This window comes from Pituophis catenifer, unplaced genomic scaffold (genome assembly GCF_029215685.1).
Source record: "Pituophis catenifer annectens isolate HBS135680 unplaced genomic scaffold, rPitCat1.0.hap2 SCAF_10, whole genome shotgun sequence".
In the NCBI taxonomy this organism is placed as follows: domain Eukaryota; kingdom Metazoa; phylum Chordata; class Lepidosauria; order Squamata; family Colubridae; genus Pituophis; species Pituophis catenifer.
Window position 1 is genome coordinate 11809403 of NW_027256890.1, and position 22769 is coordinate 11832171.

General features: G+C 43.2%; 1 protein-coding gene across 1 annotated transcript in view; it reads left to right on the forward strand.

Annotated features, from left to right (window-relative positions):
- Positions 1-22769, forward strand: part of MED13L (mediator complex subunit 13L) — a 187646-nt gene that overhangs the window by 84433 nt on the left and 80444 nt on the right. The window contains 2 exon segments of the mRNA XM_070951333.1: positions 445-529; positions 5176-5259. Coding sequence (XP_070807434.1) covers positions 445-529; positions 5176-5259 — 169 coding nt within the window.

The following is a 22769-nucleotide window of genomic DNA, read 5'->3' on the forward strand; positions in this document are numbered from 1 at the left end:
TTGGGCTGATTACCAGGAAACAGTGAGTTCTAGTTCCCCCTTAGGCTTGAAAGTGGCTTGATAACTTGGGCCAATCATCAGGAGACAGTGAGTTCTAATCCCGCTTTAGGCTTGAAGGTGGCTGAGTGATGTTGGGCCAATCACCAGGAGACAGTGAGTTCTAGTTCCGCTTTAGGCTTGAAGGTGGCTGGATAACTTGGGCCAATCACCAGGAGATTGCGAATTCTAGTCCCGCCTTAGGCATGAAAGCCAACTGGGTGACTTTGGGTCAGTCCCTCTTTTTCATCCAAGCTCACATCAAGAGTTGTTGTTGTGGGGAAAACAGGAGGAGGAAGGAGTATTAGGTATGCTGGCTGCCTCAAATTATTTATAAAAACAATAAAGGGAAGATATAAAGAAATAAAAGAAAATGCTAACACTTCTGCTGTTTTTCCTCTCTTGCAGTGATCGAAGAGGGATTTTGGGAGAACGGGCTTTCGTACGAATGCAGGACGCTGCTTTTCAAGGCAATCCACAATCTGTTGGAAAGGTGAGTGTGTACGACGGCTTTGTTAACGTTGCTTTGGATTTCCGATTTGAATTTAGTAATCTGACACACAGTTTGCTTCAGGGGAAGGTGCTGAAGAGTCCTCTTTTCAACGAGGTAGGGAAAAGCAGCACTCAGGAATGTTTTTCCCTTCTTCTTATTTGTATATGAGAAAAGATGCTTACTTTGCTAAGACCTTAAAACGAGGAGGAAATCTCGTGGATCAAATGAAGGGTTGCCTGGAAGATAAATGTTTGTGAAACCGCAATTAAGAAAATTTACCAAACTCCCTGCATTTAACACAACAGCAACACACTTTCGCTCTATCTTCGTCCCTCCAGCTTAAAGACTAAAAATGGGGGAAATAGGAAGGCAGTTGTTGTAAGACAGAGCAGGACGTAATGGAATACAGATGGTCTTGGCAATCACAGCTGGTTATTTTGTCCAAAAGAAGCACGAGACAGATGTTTGTCTAAGGCAGAGGTTGTCAAGTCCTTTTCATCCAGGGGTGGGAATTCTTCCGGTTCGGACTGGTTTGGGTGAACCGGTAGCTCCGACGATCAGCTGGGAGTGAACCGGTTCGCTCTGACGATCAGCTGGGCCCGCCCGCCCCACACTTTACTTACTTTTATCTTCGCAGCTGATTAGCGTGGTAGAGCAGATTGCCGCCCCTCAGCTGTTTTAATTCCCTAGCACTAACGCAGAAGGTGATTTTTTATTCAACTGCGCATGTGCGCGAGCAAAGCGCGCGATCACCAAACCGGTTGTTAAACCGGAAGGATCCCACCACTGTTTTCATCCCATAGCACAGGAGTCTCCAGCCGTGGCAAATGTGTGATTTTTAAAGTTCAACTTCCAGAATTCTTCGGCCAACCAGCATGGCTGGCTGAGGAATTCTGGGGGTTGAAATCCACAAGTCGTAAAGTTACGACTTAGCCACGGAGATTTTTGGGCTCAATTGTCAAAAGTCAAGGACTACATTTATTTTAGAGATGGCAGTCTCTTTAAATAGGTGAACATATTTGAATTCTTTGTTGCGGTATCATTGATGTTGTTGTTGGGAGCAAGAGGCTGACTGTAAACCTCTTAGAGAGGGCTGTAAACCCTTATCCCCCCAAAATAAGACATCCCCTGATAATGAGCCCAATCGGGCTTTTGAGCGCATGGCAATAAGGCCAAGCGCTTATTTCAGGGATCAAAAAAAATATAAGACAGGGTCTTATTTTTGGGGAAGCAAGGTAGATAGATAGGCAGATAGATAGATAGATAGATAGATAGATAGATAGATAGATAGATACCCTGTTTCCCCCCAAAATAAGACATCCCCTGATAATAAGCCCAATCGGACTTTTTGAGCGCATGGCAATAAGGCCACACGCTTATTTCAGGGTTCAAAAAAAAAAAAAAAAAAAGTAAGACGGGGTCTTATTTTCAGGGAAACACGGTAGTCCTCGACTTATGACCACAACTGAACCCAAAATTTGTGCTGCCAAGTGAGACATTTGTCCCATTTTACTTGCCGTGGATATTAAGTGAATCGTTGCAGTGGTTAAGTTAGTAACACGGTCGTTAAAGTGAATCTGCCTTCCCCATGGACTTTGCTTGTCAGAAGGTCACAAAAGGGAGACCACGTGACCCCCGGGACACTGCAACCGTCATAAATATGAGCCAGTTGCCAAGCATCCGAATTTTGATCGCGTGAGCATGGGGGAGCTGCAACAGCTGTAAAGTGTGAAAAACGTCTGTAAGTCATTTCCCCCCCCCCCCCGGGGGCTGTTGTAACTTCGAACAGTCACTAAATGAACTGTTGTAAGTCAAGGACGACCTACGTTTTTATTTCTGTGCTACTGGCACAAGGGATTGGATGGGATGGGAGTCAGTTTAAACAGTCCCCCCCCCCCTTCTTAAAATTAAGCACATCGAGAAATTTCTCTTCAAATCCCAGTCGCCAAGAAAATACTGTTATTCGGGGCCTTGGAAATCCAGTAGAATTAGCAGTCTGGAATTCCTCTTGAATTTTTTTCAACGCAAAGTCTTGATTCCTCATGTCATCTTGATTAAACTTTCCATTGTTCGATACAAACATTCCTTTCTGGCAAGGCCCCATAGTTTTGATTGCTCGCTAATGAACTATTTCCTCCTTTTGGCTGATATCTCAGAATTTGCCAAAAACCTTTTTTTTTTTTTTTTTTTTTTTTTGCGGCTGGTCTTTTTAAACAAGCTACAATATAGACTTCACAAGGAATTAGCGAAATACACCCCAAGTTGCTAATTTTTGAGATGGGTTGCTTTCTGTTTGCTGTCAAACCCAAATATTTGAAGGCTAAGAAATGCTTCCTCTTTTTTGGGGGGGGGGAGCTCCTAATTTTCCCAGTGGGGGACTCTCTGAAATTTTCAACGTATTGCTTCTGTATTTAAATTAGTTTTGTGCCTTATAGATAAGAATCCTTTGCTTCTTTGAACAGTTGTTTCAGTTCTGGAAGGCGAGTCGACTTCCCTTAGAGCAATATTAAAATAGAAATGGCACCAGTTCATGGTAGTAAAATGGACTGGGATTTTTTTTTTTTTTTGAAGTGCAAATAGGAAACCTGGAATTAAATTAGTGTTTTCTCATCGTAGCCTCAATAATAGATTTAACCTGTTGTTTGATCAGTTTGTTATTTTGACCCCTAACTGTCTTCATATAGGTTTGTTTTAATAATACTAATCCAGTACAGGTAAACCTTTGACAGTTCATTTAGTGACAGTTTGAAGTTACAAAGGCACTGAAAAAAGTGACTTACGATCGTTTTTTACACTTAGGGCCGTTGCTGCATCTCCATCGTCAGGTGATCCAAATTTGGATTTTTATTTATTTTTTTTGCTTTAATTTATATGTCGCCCTTCTCCGGAGACTCAGGGCGGCTTACAATGCATTAAGCAATAGCCTTCATCCTTTTGTATATTTATACAAAGTCAGCTTATTGCCCCCACAAACTGGGTCCTCATTTCACCTACCTTTGAAAGGATGGAAGGCTGAGTCAACCTTGAGCCTGGTGAGATTTGAACTTGCAGTAATTGCAAGCAGCTGGTGTTACTTAACAGTGCTTTAATCCACTGTACTATCAGGCTCTTTTTTGACAACTGATTCACGCTTATGATGGTTGCAGTGTCCCTGGGCCACATGATCCCCTTTTACGACCACCTGACAAGCAAAGTCAATGGGGAAGCCAGATTCATTTAACAACCCTTGTTCTTAACTTAACGATGGCAGTGATTCGCTTAATAATTGAGGCAAGAGAGGTCGTAAAATGGGGCAAAACTCACTTAACAAATGTCTGGCTTAACAACAGAAATTTTGGGCTCAATTGCCGTGAAGTTGAGGACTAGCTGTACTTAGTATTACTACTACTAATAATAATCTCTTGCTCAGCTTAATAATCGCTTGCTTAGCACAACAGGGATCCTGATCCCAATTGCGATCGTAAGTGGAAGACTACCTTTTTTGACTCTGTTGCTAGATGTGACAGCATGCCACTTATTTTTTAGCATCTTCACAACTGCTGTTTTTGACCAGATAAAATCAAATCGTAAGCGAACGAGGCTACTCATCGAGCCCCGGTAGTTAACCTTGGGATTCCTGATCTCGGCTTTATCTTTCGATTAGACTGTAATCGCTCTCTTGCCCTGGAATTACAAAACAAATAATTGCCAGTTGTTGCTGCATTTTTGAGCTGCAATACAGGCCATGCTATATAAACCTCAGATAACCCTGGATTTAGGGACCGTGGGGCGTAGAAACATCTGTTTGAGTGATTGTGAAAGGCTTGCATTTGCTGAACCGCTTCTGAAAATAAAAACAGTATTTTAGCACTTGTTGGTGTTTCACGTTCCCACTTGAGAAATCAATCAACTCACTCTTTCATGGCTGTTGAACTTGATTAGATCTAATTGTGTTGCAGAGCTCGGATGGAGTGTATATTAATTATTATTATTTTTTTTTGCATGCTAAGTGGTTCCATTTTGACTACCTAGGAACAGGCAATTGGATAATGGGTTAACTATTAATATGCACATAATGACACTTTGCTGATTTTTATTGACTCTAATGCTCTAGAATATAATGCTTAGTGAATGGGTCGCATTTACTGAAGCTTTACATAATGTTGTTAAGGTATACTTAATTAAAATTCAAACACTTTATTGCTTCAAACTAACCGTGTTTCAGTACCGAGCTATCAACTTAGCTGATCAAAATATATCTTCTTACTCGAGTCAGTACTACGGTTTGAAAATATTTGTCTAATCAGTTATTGGGTTTTTTTTTTTTTTTTTGTATTTTGGAAGGCTGGCTTTACACACTAATCCAGTAAAAGATAACATTTTTTGAATTAGCATTTGCAGCCAGCTGGGTCTCTGCTTTGATGATGTGAGAATTAGCCTGTTATTAGTTGATGTGGGGAGGGGGGGGGTAGGGCGACACCCATTTTTAAAATATACACCCAGACAGACAGTAATGACGTGAGAGAAATAAGGGACCAAGGCTAATAAGGGCAGAAAAGCAGAGCTGGATACAAACAGCCACGAAGGCGAATGCCACGAAGACGATAGCATCCTTTTCTGTTAGTGAAATGACCCTTTTCCTACTTTTCTCTCTTTCTTTCTTTCAGATGCCTGATGGACAAAAACTTTGTCAGGATCGGGAAGTGGTTCATCCGTCCATACGAAAAAAATGAGAAGCCTATTAACAAAAGGTAAGGAGCCACATTTAAAAATATGATTGCCGAATTGCTGATGCTATTTCTCCATTTACAGTTCACTTCCCCCACCGTGTTCATGTAATACATCCTGACACTTAATAAACTCACCGGTCGAGATTGCGAGAGCGACCTCAGCCTTATTGCATTAATTCCACCAATCCGCACCCCCCACCCACTTCCGAATTTGCAGCCCTCGAGCAGGCTTGCGATGGCTGGTCCAGAGGTTGGCAATTTTCATTTGAAGCATTTGATATTTCCTTAAGCCTGTATACCGTACTAGGGTACCCACTTCGGTGGGAAGGTAGCAGCACTCCATGAGGTTATGCTGGCCCCCGACCCCGTGGCTCAACGGCCTTGAAACAGAGAGGAGCAACACTCCCTAAAGTCCGTAGAGATTCTCAGTCATGCAGGTCATGATTGTCCACCATGACCTGAATGACTGAGAATCTCTACAGATGTTTAGCTCTACAATTTGGAATGGACACCCTTTGAATGGTGTTGGGAGTAGGAATGGATTGCTCAGGAGCCTGAGTGGCGTAGGAGGCTAATGCCTCCTACTAAGGTAGCATTTAACATCCAGCTACCTGCAATTACTGCGAGTTCAATTCTCACCAGGCTCAAGGTCGACTCAGCCTTCCATCCTTTCTAAGGTGGGTAAAATGAGGATCCGGTTTGTGGGGGCAATAAGCTGACTTTGTATAAAATATACAGAAGTATGAAGGCTATTGCTTAACACATTGTAAGCCGCCCTGAGTCTCCGGAGAAGGGTGGCATGTAAAAATAAATAATAATAATAAAAAAAAATTAAAAAAAATTGCAGACTACAGCAACAAGGAGCACTATTCAGGTGACCCTGAGGACACAGATAAAACCTCCAAGTGCTTCAGCGACCCTCTAAAAGGATGCAAATGACCAGCTGTCTGCAGGGAATATAAACCCTTCCACTACCCTGTCAGAGCTGAAGAAGCTCCTTGGAGGAGAAGCGAAACATCTTCCCCCCCCCCAAAAAAAAACAACAACAAAAAAACAAGGAAGTCCAGTTGCCTCCTGAAAAAGCACCTTTGGGACACCCCCTAAAGTCAGCAACGACTGGCAGAGTAAAATCCACAGAGACACCTTTCCCTTATCTTTTAAATTTATAACAAGGTATCCGAAAGTGCTTTTTCAAAAGGCAACTGGACTTCATCAAGGTGTTTTAAAGATTGTGGGTAACGTGTTTGGCTGCCTGCTTCTTCCCCGAGAATATTTTCTTTTTATTACCCGTTTTCTGTGCCTATTTCTATTTCAATACCTACGCCTATTTCTGTGCCGTCCATCTTGCCGAGGGGACTACTAGGATGCTTACGGTCAAAAGTATGGATCTTGTGCATTCGTTCCATTTGGAAGAAGTAGCTGCGCTACTGCCCAAATTATTGTGGTAGCTTAAAAATGTGCAGCCTTGTATATTTTTGTATAGCATACTATAGTTTTCTGCCTGTATAGTACAGCCTTGTTCTAGCCAGTTGTGATGGGATTGTATTTGAGTGAGAACTGATTTGTGGTTTTGTTCGTACTGGCTGTCTCAAAGGTGCTTTTTCAAAAGGCAAGTGGACTTTGTTTTTGTTTTGTTTTTTTCCTTGAAGACATTTCGCTTCTCATCCAAGAAACGTCTTCAGTTCTGACTGAATGGTGGAGGATGGAAGCAGGGGTGAAATTCTACAGGTTCGCTCCGGTTCGCTTGAACCGGTAGTAAAAAAAAGCTACTGGTTCAGTTGAACCGGTAGTTAAAAAAAGCTATGATCCGACAATCAGCTGTGGCGCGTGGTATAGCTTTGCTGGAAAGCAGGATTTCCTGCTTTTTCGCGAAGCTAAACTGCGCGGCATAGCTGATCCCCCCCGTTGTTCTACTTACTTTCCCAAGCCTCCTTTTGGCGCATAGTGCGCGCGCGTGCATCCTCAGTACCAGAGGTGGGTTTCAGCAGGTTCTGATCAGTTCTGGAGAACCAGTAGCGGAAATTTTGAGTAGTTCGGAGTAGTAAAAATTCTGACTGGCCCAGCCCCCATCTATTCTCTGCCTCCCGAGTCCCAGCTGATCGGGAGGAAATGGGGATTTTGCAGTAACCTTCCCCTGGAGTGGGGAGGGAATGGAGATTTTACAGTATCCTTCCCCTGCAATGCCCACCAAGCCACGCCCACCAAACCATGCCACGCCCACCAAGCCACGCCCACAGAACCGGTAGTAAAAAAAATTGAAACCCACCACTGCTCAGTACGCACTAAAAGGAGGCTTGGGAAGGTAAGTAGAACAGCGAGGGGGTGGGGGGGAAATCAGCTGTGCCGCACGGTTTAGCTTCACTAGAAAGCAGGAAATCCTGCTTTCTAGCAAAGCTAAACCGTGCGCCACAGCTGATCGTCAGATTGTACCTTTTTTTTAACTACCGGTTCGCCCGAACAGGTAGCTTTTTAAATGCGCAGTGCACATTTGGTGTGCACTGTGCCCACGCAAGCAGCGTGCATTTTCCTGACTCGTTGCTCAGACAATCCTATAGTATGGGATCTAGCAGCGTGATTGGATGTACTGAGTGCCTATCATTTTTCCTCTGCAGTCCTTGTCCCGCCCTCTGGTTCCTCCTGTCAGTCTTTTTCACTCTTTTTCGCACGCAGCGCGCATCCATGGCCAGCGAACCCGTAGCAAACCGGTTATCTTTGCTGAAACTGAGCCTGAAAGGGAGGAACAAGGGGCGTGGTAAAAAAAAAAACTATGACTCAGTCTCTAGGCAGATCTGACTGAAGCAACCCATGTCTGGACGATGCCACAGCTTCCCTGAGAATCGGCATTAAGATAGGACCAATGCCCACTGGATGGAAGGATTTATATTCCTTGCGGTCACCTGGTCGTTAGCACTCTTTCTGGAAGGAATAGAAATGGCAAGGAACAACACGCGCTTTGGACTGCAAGGAATATAAATCCTTCCATCCTCCACCGTTCAGTCAGAACTGAAGAAGCTTCTTGGATGAGAAGCGAAACGTCTTCGAGGAAAAAAAAAAAAAAAGTCCAGTTGCCTTCTGAAAAGGCACCTTTGGGACAACCATGACCTGGATGACCGAGAATCTCCATAGATCAGGGGTGGGCAAATATGGTCCCTTTACGACCTGTGGACTTCAACTCCCAGAATTCCTGAGCCAGCTTGGCTGTCTCAGGAATTCTGGGAGTTGAAGTCCACAGGTTGTAAAAGGGCCATATTTGCCCACTCCTGCCATAATAGATATTCTGTGTAAATGGATTAATTTGTATTGGTGAGAATGGACGTTGGCCTTACCTGATACGTCCTTTGGAGAAAATGTTTTTTCATACTTATCTTGATAGCTAAAACGGGCAGGTTGGATTTATGTCTGGGGGGGGGGCAGGGCAAAGAATAACTCAGAACTAAGTTGACCCTATAGTTGTTTTTTTAAAAAAAATGTTTTCATTTTGCATGGAACTCAGTTGAAATGTTCGTTTGCATATCCATCTCTAATGAGCTCACAATGCTGTGTCTGGTCCTTCCCATCCCTTGACATCTTGAAGCCAGAACTGGAGAAAATGGAACCTGTTTTTATAAAGTAGTGGAAAATATTGTGGTTTCTTTTTAAAATGTTTGAAAGCTTATAAGAGAGCCAGGGCTCGTTTTTAGAAAAAAACACATCCTCCTTGATTGCCACAACCTAGACATATACTAGATATATAGAACACTTTTCCTGTAAGATGATATCCATCCAAAGGTATTTTTAGTTACTGAGGTACGTTTTAACAGAAGGAAGGGGATCTCTGAGCACAATTGATTTCTGTTGATCTAATTTATTCCTGTTATAATTCCTATCGTGCCACCTCAGAAATAGACTCATCCTTGCTAAATAATAAAGCCAATTGGCAGAGAAAAGAGGCATGGCGGGAGGTTCGTCGCGAACTACTACAGTATTATAATAAACCCAAACCAGAAGTCTTATTTAAAACATGCTTGTTTCGAAACTAAAAATCGAGTAAAAACAGCAGAATTGTTTTGTTTTCTGGTAGAGGATTATGCTGTTTGAGACCCCCAGTGTGTTTGGCTTTCGAAGGTTTGTTTGTCTGTTTTTTTATAAACTCATCAAAAGGTTTTAAAAAAAGATGATTAAAAACGAATACAAACTAATATAGAATACTTTCTTAATAGAATAACACGCACAACTTCTGGAGGCAAGTTGTTCCACTGGTTAATTGTTCTCACTGTCAGGAAATTTCTCCTTAGTTCTAGGTTGCTTCTCTCCTTGATTAGTTTCTATCCATTGCTTCAGGTGTTTTGGAGAATAGGTTGATCCTCTTTGGAGTAAGTTGATCCCTCCTGGTTGATCCCCCCTCTTTTTGTACTTTTAGTTTTCTCTTCGATTTCTTTCTTTTAGTTTTCTCTTCGATTTCTTTCTTTCTTTCTTTCTTTCTTTCTTTCTTTCTTTCTTTCTTTCTTTCTTTCTTTCTTTCTTTCTTTCTTTCTTTCTTTCTTTCTTTCTTTCTTTCTTTCTTTCTTTCTTTCTTTCTTTCTTTCTTTCTTTCTTTCTTTCTTTCTTTCTTTCTTTCTTCTTTCTCTCTCTCTCTCTCTCCCTCCCTCCCTCCTTTTCTGTTTTATTCTCCAAAGCACCGGAGGGCAGGACAAGAAATAATGGTTGGAAACTAATCAAAGAGAGAAGCAACCTGGCATTAAGGAGAAACTTCCTAACAGTGAGGACAATTAACCAGTGGAACAGCTGGCCTTCAGAAATTCATTCTTTCTTTCTTTCTTTCTTTCTTTCTTTCTTTCTTTCTTTCTTTCTTTCTTTCTTTCTTTCTTTCTTTCTTTCTTTCTTTCTTTCTTCTTCCTTCCTTCCTTCCTTCCTTCCTTCCTTCCTTCCTTCCTTCCTTCCTTCCTTCCTTCCTTCCTTCCTTCTTTTTCTTTTTCATTCTTTCTCTTTCCCTCCCTCCCTCTCTTTCTTTCTTTCTTTCTTTCTTTCTTTCTTTCTTTCTTTCTTTCTTTCTTTCTTTCTTTCTTTCTTTCTTCTTTTTTTCTCCCTCCCTCCCTCCCTCCCTCCCTCCCTCCCTCCCTCCCTTTCCATAAAAATTAAGCGGTGTGTTCAGTTAAATGCTGCTTTGCCTAGTTAAAAAATCAGATGAATTTTGCCTGGTGTTTTATGCCTTAAATCAAAATTAGATTGGTAATTGTTGTCTTGAGAGCCTCTCATTCGATCCTTGCTCCTGCCTTCCTTACAATAATTCTAAAATGTGCGGTGTAATGTTAAGCAAAAATTAGCTGATGTGCAGCCTTGAGAAAAATGGTGCCTTCTAAACAGCTTTTGCGTGCTCTTCACAAGGCGCAATAGGTAAGCCAGGCTTTCAGGCTGCGTCCCTCTCTATGATGTTTTAGAATAGACCAGAATAACGGAGTTGGAAGGGAGCTTGGAGGTCTTCTACTCCAACCCCCTGCCCAGGCAGGAAACCGTACACCACTTCAGACAAATGGTTATCCAACATCTTCTTAAAAATCTTCCAGTGTTGGAGCATTCACAACTTCTGGAGGCAGGTTGTTCCACTGATTAATTGTTCTCCCTGTCAGGAAATTCCTCCTTAGTTCTAAGTTGCTTCTCTCTTTGATTAGTTTCCACCCATTGCTTCTTCTCCTACCCTCAGTGCTTTGGAGAATAGCTTGACTCCCTGCGTGGCATGGCATTGAACAACAATGCCACGCCACGCCGAAGTGGCTGGTGAGCTTAGTATGCAATATTAATTACGACGAGTTTCAGGAAGAGGGGAGCTTGAAATGAGCATCCTGCGCCTCCTAAGCAGACGTTAAATAAGACAGACGCCACTGCAAGGACCTGTGCTTTATACAAGCTAAATCAAATCACGCTTTCTTTTCTCTCTCGTCAGAGTGATGTATCTGACGTGGGAATAATTTTTGTTGACATTGTGTTCCAAGGATGGTTTAGCTGCCCATCCCTGTCCCGATTAATTGTATTGTATTGTAACATTTTGCCGGGGATAAACATCTTCCGCGTTTGCTGAATTCAGAGTTGAGAGGTAACATTTTAAATAAATAAACTTTTAGCCTTGACTTTAAGCCTTGGCATTTTAAATAGTGGTGTAGGGTTTCCTGCCTAAGCAGGGGGTTGACCTAAAAGACCTCCAAGATCCCTTCCAACTCTGTGATTCTAAATTCTAAATAAATAAACTTTAAGCTTTCATTCAGTGTTATTCAGCAGTTCCTAAGACCCAGCAGTAGTTGGAAAAGGTGTCCTGTTTAGTTTCCTCTTCGTACGAATGCTTCAGATACACACACAATAATGCGCGTTGTTGAACTATGTGGATTTTCCTAATTTGTCTCGAGAGATTATACTGGAGAATGCCGCCTTTCCCAGGTTTTAGTAGCCATTAAACCCCCAGCACAGAAGTATTTCTAAATTTCTACATAATCTAAAAAAAAAACAAAACCCAGTGCTGGCGTGTATGCATATACATTTATAAGCATATATTATTAAAGCCACATTCTTTCAGTAAATATTTGTATGCTGCTGTAAGTAGAGTGATCTTTTATTTTTCTGCTCTGTTACACAGTTCTGTAATAGAATGGGAAAAGATTAACTCTGAGACTTAATGAAGAAGTAAATAAACGTATTTGTCAATAATAATGTAGCTTAATGGAATTTAAACGTTGGCTTTTGCAAATGGTATTATGTATCATAAGTGGTATTGGCATAGGCAGCCCTGCAATTGTGTCATCTTTTGATATAAAAGTTCAGAAGCCTGAAAGAAATGGCGTATTTCTGATGCATCTTTTAGAATTAAATGGTGATGGAGAGGGCATTGGAAAGTATATGGCTTTGGTCCTTTCCTTCCTTCCTTCCTTCCTTCCTTCCTTCCTTCCTTCCTTCCTTCCTTCCTTCCTTCCCATCCATGCAGTTGTAGCAGAGGTGGGTTTCAGCAGGTTCTGACCAGTTCTGGAGAACCGGTAGTGGAAATTTTGAGTAGTTCAGAGAACCAGTAAATACCACCTCTGACTGGACCCACCCTCATCTATTCTCTGCCTCCTGAGTCCCAACTGATCAGGAGGAAATGGGGATTTTGCAGTAACCTTCCCCTGGAGTGGGGAGGGAATAGAGATTTTGCAGTATCCTTCCTCTGCCACGCCCACCAAGCCACGCCCACCAAGCCACACCACGCCCACCAAGCCACACCCACAGAACCGGTAGTAAAATTTTTTGAAACCCACCACTGAACTGTTGTAGCCTTTACTGGGGGCTAGAATTGATCCTTTGAGACATTTATTTGGGTGGAGGAATCAGTCTGATTCTCTCTCCACCTATGATTCTTGCAGACATAAATTCAGCTTGTCTGGTTTTCATACAAATTTATGGGGTTTTTTTGGAAAAATGCCAACATCTTGCATTGAAATAAATCACCTAGTTGGCTGGTGCAGGAAAATCGGCCAGACTGACTACAAGTAGCCAAAGAGGTGCCTTGGAATATTTGCAAGAAATACCATTTGCCTGAAAGCAAGAGTGAAAACGGCCTCCCTAGGCTCCGGAGGTCCTCTGGAGGCTGGAAACGGGCCCGTTCTGGCCTTCCCAAACTTCGGGTAGGCCCGTTTTTCGCCTTCACCGAGCCCTCCGCGCGTGCCCTGCATTTACCTGCATCTAAAATGGGCCACGTGGGGGACTCCTGGGAGGGGTGGGGTGGGCGGGGCCAGCCAGGAGTGGGATTTGGGGGTTCTCCGAACTGCACAGAATCTTAGCTAGAGGTTCTCCCAAACCCCTGCGAACCCCCAGCAACCCACCCCTGCTATTGGGTTAATCCCCAAACATCTGGAGCCCCACTGGGTCACCATCGTCATTGACAAAGTCCCCGTCAGTCAATTGCGAAAGGCAGCTTTACACCGGAACAGCTTACGTCCTGCGACGAGACCTGTACCACCATCAACATCGTGTCTGTGATAATCCGCCACAGCCAACTCGCTGCGGGATAAGAGTTACCCGAATATCAAAGAAATAGCAGAATAGAATCATTAAAAGAAAGAATGCAAGAGGAGGGACCAAAATGAAATGTAAAACGGCAATAAATTAAAATAAATTTGTTTTTGCTTATTTTAAACAATGAAATAGAATTGTGAAATTGTCCAGCAGCGAATTTTCCCCTGGCGAGTTGGCCATGGTGAGTTGTGAGCTGTGGCAAGTTGTCCCATTCCGAACAACATCCCAGATTGTCGGGAAAGACTCGTAGGTGGACAAAAACGCCCAATCCAGTCTAAACATCTGGCTGACGGTGCCACTGACCTAAACGTGCAATTCTTTTAGTCCTCACAACGAAAACCTTTCGAGAGAAGCAAAACAGTAACTCTCTGCTTGGGGCTGTTCCAGCTGAAATTATAGGCTGAGACGTGAAAACAACTCTAAACGAAAGCATTAATTAAATATCGGTATGTATCTGAACAAGCAGCTACTGGGTGGGTTTTTCCAAGGGCAGCAGAACTGATTAAATTTTGTCATTTAGCCCCTCTTTGATCTCTTTCCATCCTCCCCACTCTCCCCCAACTCTTCTTCATACCAGCCTCTGCATCAATGTCATTAAAGCAAAGAATGAATATACATGTAGAATAGAGTAGAGTAGAGTAGAGTAGAGTAGGTAGAGTAGAGTAGAGTAGAGTAGAGTAGAGTAGAGTAGAGTAGAGTAGAGTAGAGTAGAGTAGAGTAGAGTAGAATAGAATAGAATAGAGACAGTGGAATGGAATGGAATGGAATGGAATGGAATGGAAGAGTAGAGTAGAGTAGAGTAGAGTAGAGTAGAGTAGAGTAGAGTAGAGTAGAGTAGAGTAGAGTAGAGTAGAGTAGAGAGAGGAATGGCACGACATGGCATCGCCATGGGTGTATATATAGCCATGGAAGAGCAGGGTTTTCGGAACATGCTTCTGTGGTCATGCCACCAGCATGACTATATGCTGAGGTACATGGCATGCTTTTACCTTCCCACTGAAATGGTACCTATTTATCTACTTGTATGTATGTATGTATGTATGTATGTATGTATGTATGTATGTATGTATTTATTTATTTATTTATTTATTTATTTATTTATTTTAGGCTTCTTTTTTATTTTTATTTATTTATTTTTTTTGCAAAAGCTTGGCACGTAAAAGATGTTCCTGGCCATTCAATGAATCCCACAGTCGTTAAGCAAATCCAGCCCTTCCCGATCGATTTTAAGCTTGCCCGAAGCTGGCTTGGAAGGCTGCAAAACCACGATCACTTGAACACACAAGGGGCTGCAGACGCTGTAAACGGGAGCTGGTTGCCGTGTGTGTGTGTGGTGTGTGTGTGTTTCAAATTGAGATCAGGTGATCGTGAGGTGGGTGGGAAGGTGATAAATCCGTCATAACTTCAAGGACAGGTTGTCTGAGTTTGCCCTTCAAATGGTCGTTAAATGTCTCCAACCCTCCCGACCTTCCACAAGGGCTTAAAAGACCTGGCTCGGCCAGTTGGGCTTGGGGTTCCAATGGGGCAGCTTCACGTTGGGGGGTGGTTGATAAGATTAATAGCAAATTACAACAAAAGTGCATATAGTCAAGGCTACGGTTTTCCCAGTTTGCAATGTCTGGCTGTGAATGTTGGACCATAAGGAAGGCTGAGCGCCAAAGAATGGAGGCCTTTGAACTCTGGTGCTGGAGAAGACTCCTGCGAGTCCCTTGGATTGCAAAGCCATCCAACTGGTCAGTCCTAGAGGAGACCAACCCTGACTGCTCTTTAGAATGCCAGATCCTGAAGATGAAACTCAAATACTTTGGCCACCTAACAAGAAGGAAGGACTCCCTGGAGAAGAGCCTAATGCTGGGAACGATGGAGGGCAAAAGAAGACCCAAGCGAGAGACAGGACCAGCAGAATGAGGTGGCTGGATGGAGTCACTGAAGCCGTCGGCCTGAGCTTCAATGGACTCCAGAGAATGGTAGAGGACAGGAAGGCTTGGAGGAACGTTGTCCACGGGGTCGCGATGTGTCAGACAAGACTTCACAACTAACAACAACAGCAACATTTGGATCCTTGACAGCTGACTTCAATTTCTGATGGTTACAGGGTCCTGGGATCATGTGATCCCTTTACACACACTTTCAAAGTCAACGGGGAAACCAGATTCACTCAACAACCGTGTTACTCATTTAACAACTTGCCGTTAAGTGAGTCACTTAACAGATGCGCAGAAAAGTTGCAAAATGGAGCAAAACTCCCTTCACAAATGTCTCACTTAGCAACATAAATTTGGGGCTCAATCGTGGTCGTGAGTTGAGCACTTCTTGTACCAAGAGTTCCATTGTGTGAAAAAAAACCCCATTCCCCTCTGCTCCCCTCCCTGTGATCATTTTTACAGAAACTTTAACACGGTTTCCTTTTTTTCCAGGCGCCTTCCATTTTTAACTAGCCTTTTTTTTTTTTTTTTTAAAAAAAAAACCTGTTTAAAAAAAAAATTGCTTGTTGATCATTACAATCTTTTCAACGTCTTCGGGGCGCTCTGTAGGAATTCTGCGACATTTGTTTTTGTTTTTGTGTAGGTGCCCATCTCGCAGTGGCAGCATTCCTCACGATAACAATTATACATGCCGTCAAGCTGTTCCCTTTTGAGGTAGAGCAACGTTGTGCAAAAAAGGGAAAAAGATTTCTTTCTTCGCCAAAGAAATTAATGGCCAGAGATACTAAACAGAAAAGAAATGCAGAAATACAATCTAGTTCCACGATGGCGAACCTATGGCACGTTTGCCCAAGGTGGCACGTGAAGTCATGTCGCCCGGCACACGCGGCCTTGCCTGTTTGTCTTCCGGGTTTCTGGTGCGCATGCGCCGCGCGTTGATCAGCTGTCCTTCGTGCGCGCGTCAGTGCCGAAAACGCGCCAGCTGATTGTCAGGTGCTCGTGCGCAGCAGATCCCAGAAATTCAGCTTTTCCAAAGCACGATCCCTTCGCTCACAGCGGAAGTGACGAAAACCAGCCAGCGCATGCGCGTCGGCCGGCCAATCATCGGGTGCACATGCGCACTAGAGCCTGGAAGTTTGGCTTTTCCAGGGCACGGCCCCAATGAGCAAGCGTGCATGCGCTCAACATTTCTGCGCAACTTTTTTGTCACTCGGTGCCGAAAAGGTTCGCCATCGCTGATCTAGTTAACGTCAACGCTGTATCTCTTTCTATACAGATAGTCCTCGACTTAACAACAGTTCTTTGATGAATAAACATACTATGTTGCAGTAACTGGGTATCGGTCTAGTTCAGTGTTTCCCAAACTTGACCCTTTGAAGATGTATGGACTTCAACTCCCAAAATTCCTCAACCAGGCATACTGGTTGGGGAATTCTGGAATTGAAGTCCATGCATCTTAATATAGCCAAGTTTGGGAAACACTGGTCTAGTTTAATGCAAGAGAAGGACCAGGGGTGACATTATAGCAATCTTCCAATATTTGAGAGGCTGCCACAGAGAAGAGAGGGGGGTCAACCTATTCTCCAAAGCACCAGAAGGCAAGACAAGAGAGGATGGATGGAAAACTAATCAAGGAGAGAAGCAACCTGTAGAACTAAGGAGGAATTTCCTTTCTATGAGAACAATCAGTGGAATCAGCTTGATTCCAGAAGTTGTGGGTGCTCCATCCCTGGAGGTTTTCAAGAAGAGACTTTGTCCAGAATGAGATCTATCCTGCTCGAGCCAGGGGGTTGGACTAGAGGACCTCCCTTTCCAACTCTCTTACTCTGTATTCTGAATCCCTGCTCCATGGATGCTCCTTTCCTCTAAATTTAGAATGAATAGAATAGAATAGAATAGAATAGAATAGAATAGAATAGAATAGAATAGAATAGAATAGAATAGAATAGAATAGAATAGAACTAATTGTTGTTAGTTGCAAATCGTGTCCGATCCATTGCGACCGTATGGACCACGTTCCTCCAGGCCTCCCTGTCCTTTACCATCCTCTGGAATCCATTGAAGCTCAGGCCGACTGCTTCAGTGACTCCATCCAGCCACCTCGTTCTCTGCCGTCCCCTTCTTCTCCTTTTGCCCTCCATCGTTCCCAGCATGAGGCTCTTCTCCAGGGAGTCCTTCCTTCTCATTAGGTGGCCAAAGGATTTGAGTTTCCTCTTCAGGATCTGGCCTTCTCAAGAGCAGTCAGGGTTGATCTCCTCTAGGACTGACCGGTTGGATGGCCTTGCCGTCCAAGGGACTCGCAGGAGTCTTCTCCAGCACCAGAGTTCAAAGGAAAGGAATAGGAATAGGAATAGGAATAGGAATAGAATGGGAATGGGAATGGGAATGGGAATGGGAATGGGAAAGGGAATGGGAATGGAAGGGAAGGGAAGGAAAGGAAAGGAAAGGAAAGGAAAGGAAGAAGGAAAGGAAAGGGAAAGGGAAGGGAAGGGAAGGGAAGGGAAGGGAAGAGGGAAGGGAAGGGAAGGGAAGGGAAGGAAAGGAAAGGAAAGGAAAGGAAAGGAAAGGAAAGGAAAGGAAAGGAAAGGAATGGAATGGAATGGAATGGAATGGAATGGAATGGAATGGAAGAATGGAATGGAATGGAATGGAATGGAATGGAATGGAATAGAATGGAATAGAATAGAATAGAATAGAATAGAATAGAATAGAATAGAATAGATAGAACAGAACGAACAGAACAGAACAGAACAGAACAGAACAGAACAGAACAGAACAGAAGACTAGAATAGAATAGAATAGAATAGAATAAAACTCTTTATTGGCCCAGTGTGATTGGACACACAAGGAATTTGGTATCCTATATAAATTGGGTATCCTGTTCCTTAGAATTTCTGTTCTTAGAATTTGAAGCCTCTGCACTCATGGAGCGGATCCAGTGACGTTCTGGGCTCCAAATGAAAATCCTCGAAGGCATCAAACCCCGATACTTTTCCCTAAAGGCCTTCCGCTAGTCAATTCCAAAGGCATCTCGCCCTTCCCCGTGCGCCACGCACCGGGAAATGAAAAAAGCGCGATGCTTCTTCATTGGGGAAGGAGGACAGAAGTGCCAACACTTGAGACTCAAGCCTCTAAATTGTTTACAGTTGGAGCCTGCAGCATCTCAGCTCCGACTTCCTCAAGAGAGAGAGAGAGAGAGAGAGACCCGAGACAAAAAAACCCCCAAATAATAATAATAATAATCATAATAAAAAAACCGGAGCCGTTTGCTCCCCCCCCCCCGATGTACCATCAATGCCACCGTAGCTTTAAAACATTTGACTTTTTTGAGCACAAGACACTCTGGGGTGGGTTTTTTTTCTCTCCCTCTCCTCCCCTCCCCTCCCCATCCTTTCCCTTTTGACTATAGAGCTGCTGCGGTGGTAGCAATCTTCATTTTTCAGCCAGCAATTATTCATAGTGTGACATTGAGACATTAGCTGTTGCCATGGTAACCAGCTGTAAGTAGCAAAAGATACAGGCATGATGTCAGACGAGGAGCCTTTGCCTGAAACGCACTGCATGGTCAGTGTGTGTGTGTGTGTGTGTGTGTGGTTTTTTTTTGCGCGCGCATGTACATGCGGGCGCAAGCACGCATCGTTTCGAAATAAATTATTGTAATGCCCGATCGCACGGATGTTGTTTTCCTCGGCTCCTCGGCCATACTGCTTCTTCCTGGTCCGTCTGCGGGAATGCCTGCCGTGGTAGCAAGCTTTTCTTCTCGCTTTGCTGGTTGTTGTTTTCCCCCCCCCCTTCTCCAGATGTTAACACAATTAGGATTTTAATCATTCTGGGGTGCATTGTTTTAATTAATTGAGGAGAGAGAGAGAGAGATAGGCATGGGACAATTGAGGTCACGGTGCCTCCTGGAGAGATTCATAGGTTGCTTTTGATGTTCTTCTCGAGAATCTCACTTTGGTTGGCTTCGCATTGTCCCTTCATTTCAAGGACACCAGGATCTCGGCATAAAACTGTGGAAAAATTGGGGGGGGGAAAAAAAAAAAAAGAAATCCCATTTTTTTCTCCAAGGCTTTGGAAAAAAAAACCAATTTTTCCAGGCCCATCCCTAGATTTTTATGCCACGAAAAGTATGTTTAGACGGCATGTTTTTGCTCATGTGGCTGCCTCGGAATCTCCACTGGCATTTTTTTTAAAAATTTGATTTATATGCCGCCCTTCTCCGGAGACTCAGAGCGGCTTACAATGCGTTAAGCAATAGCCTTCATACTTTTGTATATTTATACAAAGTCAGCTTATTGCCCCCACAATCCGGGTCCTCATTTTACCTACCTTAGAAAGGATGGAAGGCTGAGTCAACCTTGAGCCTGGTGGAGATTTGAACTTGCAGTAATTGCAGGCAGCTGATGTTAATAACAGTGCTTTAGTCTGCTGCGCCACCAGGGCTCTTATTGAATAGAATAGAATAACAGAGTTGGAAGGGACCTTGGAGGTCTTTTAGTCCACCCCCTGCCTAGGCAGGAAACCCTATATACTACTTCAGGCAAACGGTTATCCAATCTCTTCTTTAAAACTTCCAGTGTTGGAGCATTTACAATTTCTGGAGGCAAGCTGCAGATGTTCCAACACTGGAAGGAAAAAGAATGAAAGAATTCAGGCTCCTTCTGGCACAAATACTCTCCTGATGCTGCCAGATTCTTCACTTCGACCTACTCGGATATTGCTGCTGACAATTTATTGTTAGATTTATTTCTCTACCCTCTCCGCAGGAGTTCAGGCGAGTCACCTGAGGACCTCCTTTCATTTTATCCTCACAATACTAAGAGAATCATTTGGGCTGAGGGTTTGTGATTGACTCTAAAGCCAACGGATCTGTTTTCTTGTACGTAATCCCGCCGGCGTAGCCAAAACTCGCCCTTTTGCTTTGCAAACATTGGACATTGGCAGAGAAATACCTGAACCGTATATGCAGGGGCGGGATTCTACTGATTCAGACTGGTTCGGGCGAATTGGTAGCTCTGACGATCAAGTTGGCCCGCCCCCCCCCCCCCACCTCCACCCCTGCGAAGCGCGCAATCACCGAACAGGTTGTTAAACCAGCAGTATCCCATCACTGCTGTATGGTTCATATAACATCGATGGGAATATTTGCATTATAGGACTGATTTTTTTTTTTAAAAAAAGCAAGGTAGAACATAAAAGGAAAGGGAAACTTAGCTTAACACTCTGCACCGCCTCCCTAAACTGGGTGGATATCAGGAAACTACTCTGTTCTGCCCCATTTCCCACAATCCATTAAAAACAAAGCAGAAAACTCTGCAGGTTTCTAAGACACAGGTCGTCCTCGACTTACGACCACAATTGAGCCCCACATTTCCGTTGCGAGTTGAGACAGTTGTTACGTGGGCTTTTGCCCAGTGGTGAAATTTTGTTACTGCCAGTTCTGTGGGTGTGGTGTGGCTTGGTGGGCGTGGCTTGGTGGGCGTGGCAGGGGAAGGATACTGCAAATTCTCCATTCCCAACCCACTCCGGGGGAAGGATATTGCAAAATCTCCATTCCCACCCCACTCCAGGGGAAGGACATTGCAAAATCCCCATTCCCACCCCATTCCAGGGGAAGGATACTGCAAAATCTCCATTCCCTCCCCACTCTGGGGCCAGCCAGAGGTGGTATTTGCCGGTTCTCTTCTTCTCAAAGTTTCCGCTACCGGTTCTCCAGACCCTGTTAGAACCTGCTGGATTTCACCCCTGCTTTTTGCCCCATTTTATGACTTTTCTTGCCTCACTGCGGTGGATAAGTTAGTAACACGGTTTGCTAATTGAATCTGGCTTTGGGCTCAATTGACTTTGCTGGTGAGGAAGGTCGCAAAAGGGGATCACGTGACCCCTCCCCTCCCCCGGGACATTGCAACCGTCATAAAGACAAGCCAGTGGGCAAGCCTCCAAATTTTGATTCACTGAACTTGCTTAGTAACGGGAACGTTGGGGTGTGTGTGTATCAACTGTGGTCATAAGCCGAGGACTACCCGTATCGTAATATCTGCCAATAAGCTTGGATTGCGTTATTTTCCCTTAAACAAACGGGTGTGGGCCTCAACAGGGCAATTATATTGATTATATTAATTTATCATATTATCATATTAATTTATTCTACGACTCTTCTTTTATTAATTTCATTGTTTTTATATGAGGTTTTATCTTCTGTAAGCTGCCTTGAGTTGCCATGTGCGAATAGGCAGCAATATAAATTCCATAAACAAACAAACAAACAATTGTACTGAAAGTTTGTGCCCGTTTAATTATCTTCCAATGCATTTGGGATTTGAGCGGACTGCTACTCTGCAGCAAGCAATACACCACAATGAACTCCAGCTATTTTAGCAGAATTAAAAAGATGGATCCCTCAGCAACTTGCTGGGTGGTTTTGCGTCTTATTTTTTTTGGTTTTTGCTTCTATTGTTGCCTAGCCGAACAAGTAAAGAAAGGAGAGTTGGTTAACAGATTAACAGAGTTTGAAGGGGTCTTGTAGGTCATCTAGTCCAACCCCCCACCCAAGCAGGAGATGCTACACCGTTTCTGACAGATGGCAGTCTTGGGTTTTTTTAAAGCTTTTTTTTATTTTTTTATTTTTTTACAAACATATCAAATCAATGCGTGACCAGTGTGGCATCTGAGTGTCACACATTCTAATACAAATAAAGCTAGTAAAGTTAATCATAGTTATTACATTTAATCAACTTATATATTTCTAGTAATGATACACAATTATAATAAGTTGCAATCTGTCATTATTCAGTTATTCCATGTTTTCCTTATTTTATTATATAAAAGTGTCTACACTAACTTTCCCCCTTATTTCTATCACTTATTCTAACTTTTAATCATGTCACCTTTTACTGAAAAACATTTTCTTTCTAGCCCGCCTAACTTCTAGTCGTGTTACTTATCTAAAAAAAAAAAGAAAAGAAAAAAAGAGAGAGAGAAAAGGAAAAGCAAGTCAGAACAACAACAAAGAAGAAAAATCATCTTATCCATCGTTTCTTGCCCGGTTCAATACTTTAGTTGCTATGCTTTTTTAAAAATTTGCCTCCCACATTCCTGTCTGAGATCTTTATCTCTATCTGTAACTGCTTCTTGGCTATTCAATCTAGGTATTTCTCCCACCTCTACCCTCTTCCATTGCCTAGTTTCCAAAATTTCTGCCCAGGCCCCTATCTCCCTTTCAAACATATCTTCCAATTCTCTTAATACATTTTCCCCTGGTTTAATTCATCAATCACTGTTATTCTCATTGTTGTCTCCTCTTTGACTACTTCTTCCTTCATTTCTTCTGTTGACTCCTCCCTTTCCTGGGCGTCTTGGGCTCCCACAACTTCTGAAGGCAAGCTGTTGATTGCTCTCACTAGATGGATGTCTTGATAAACCCTTCAGTAGGCTGGCGTCTTCTGCAGAATCAAACCACTGAAGTTTAATCTTCCTCTCGAATTTTGATCCAGAAGCTTCAGCGCTTTCTCTTAATTCTCGTGACACTGTCACTTTAGCTCAGAAGCACCAAGATCTAGCCCCTGAAATGCATTGACACAAAAAAAAAAT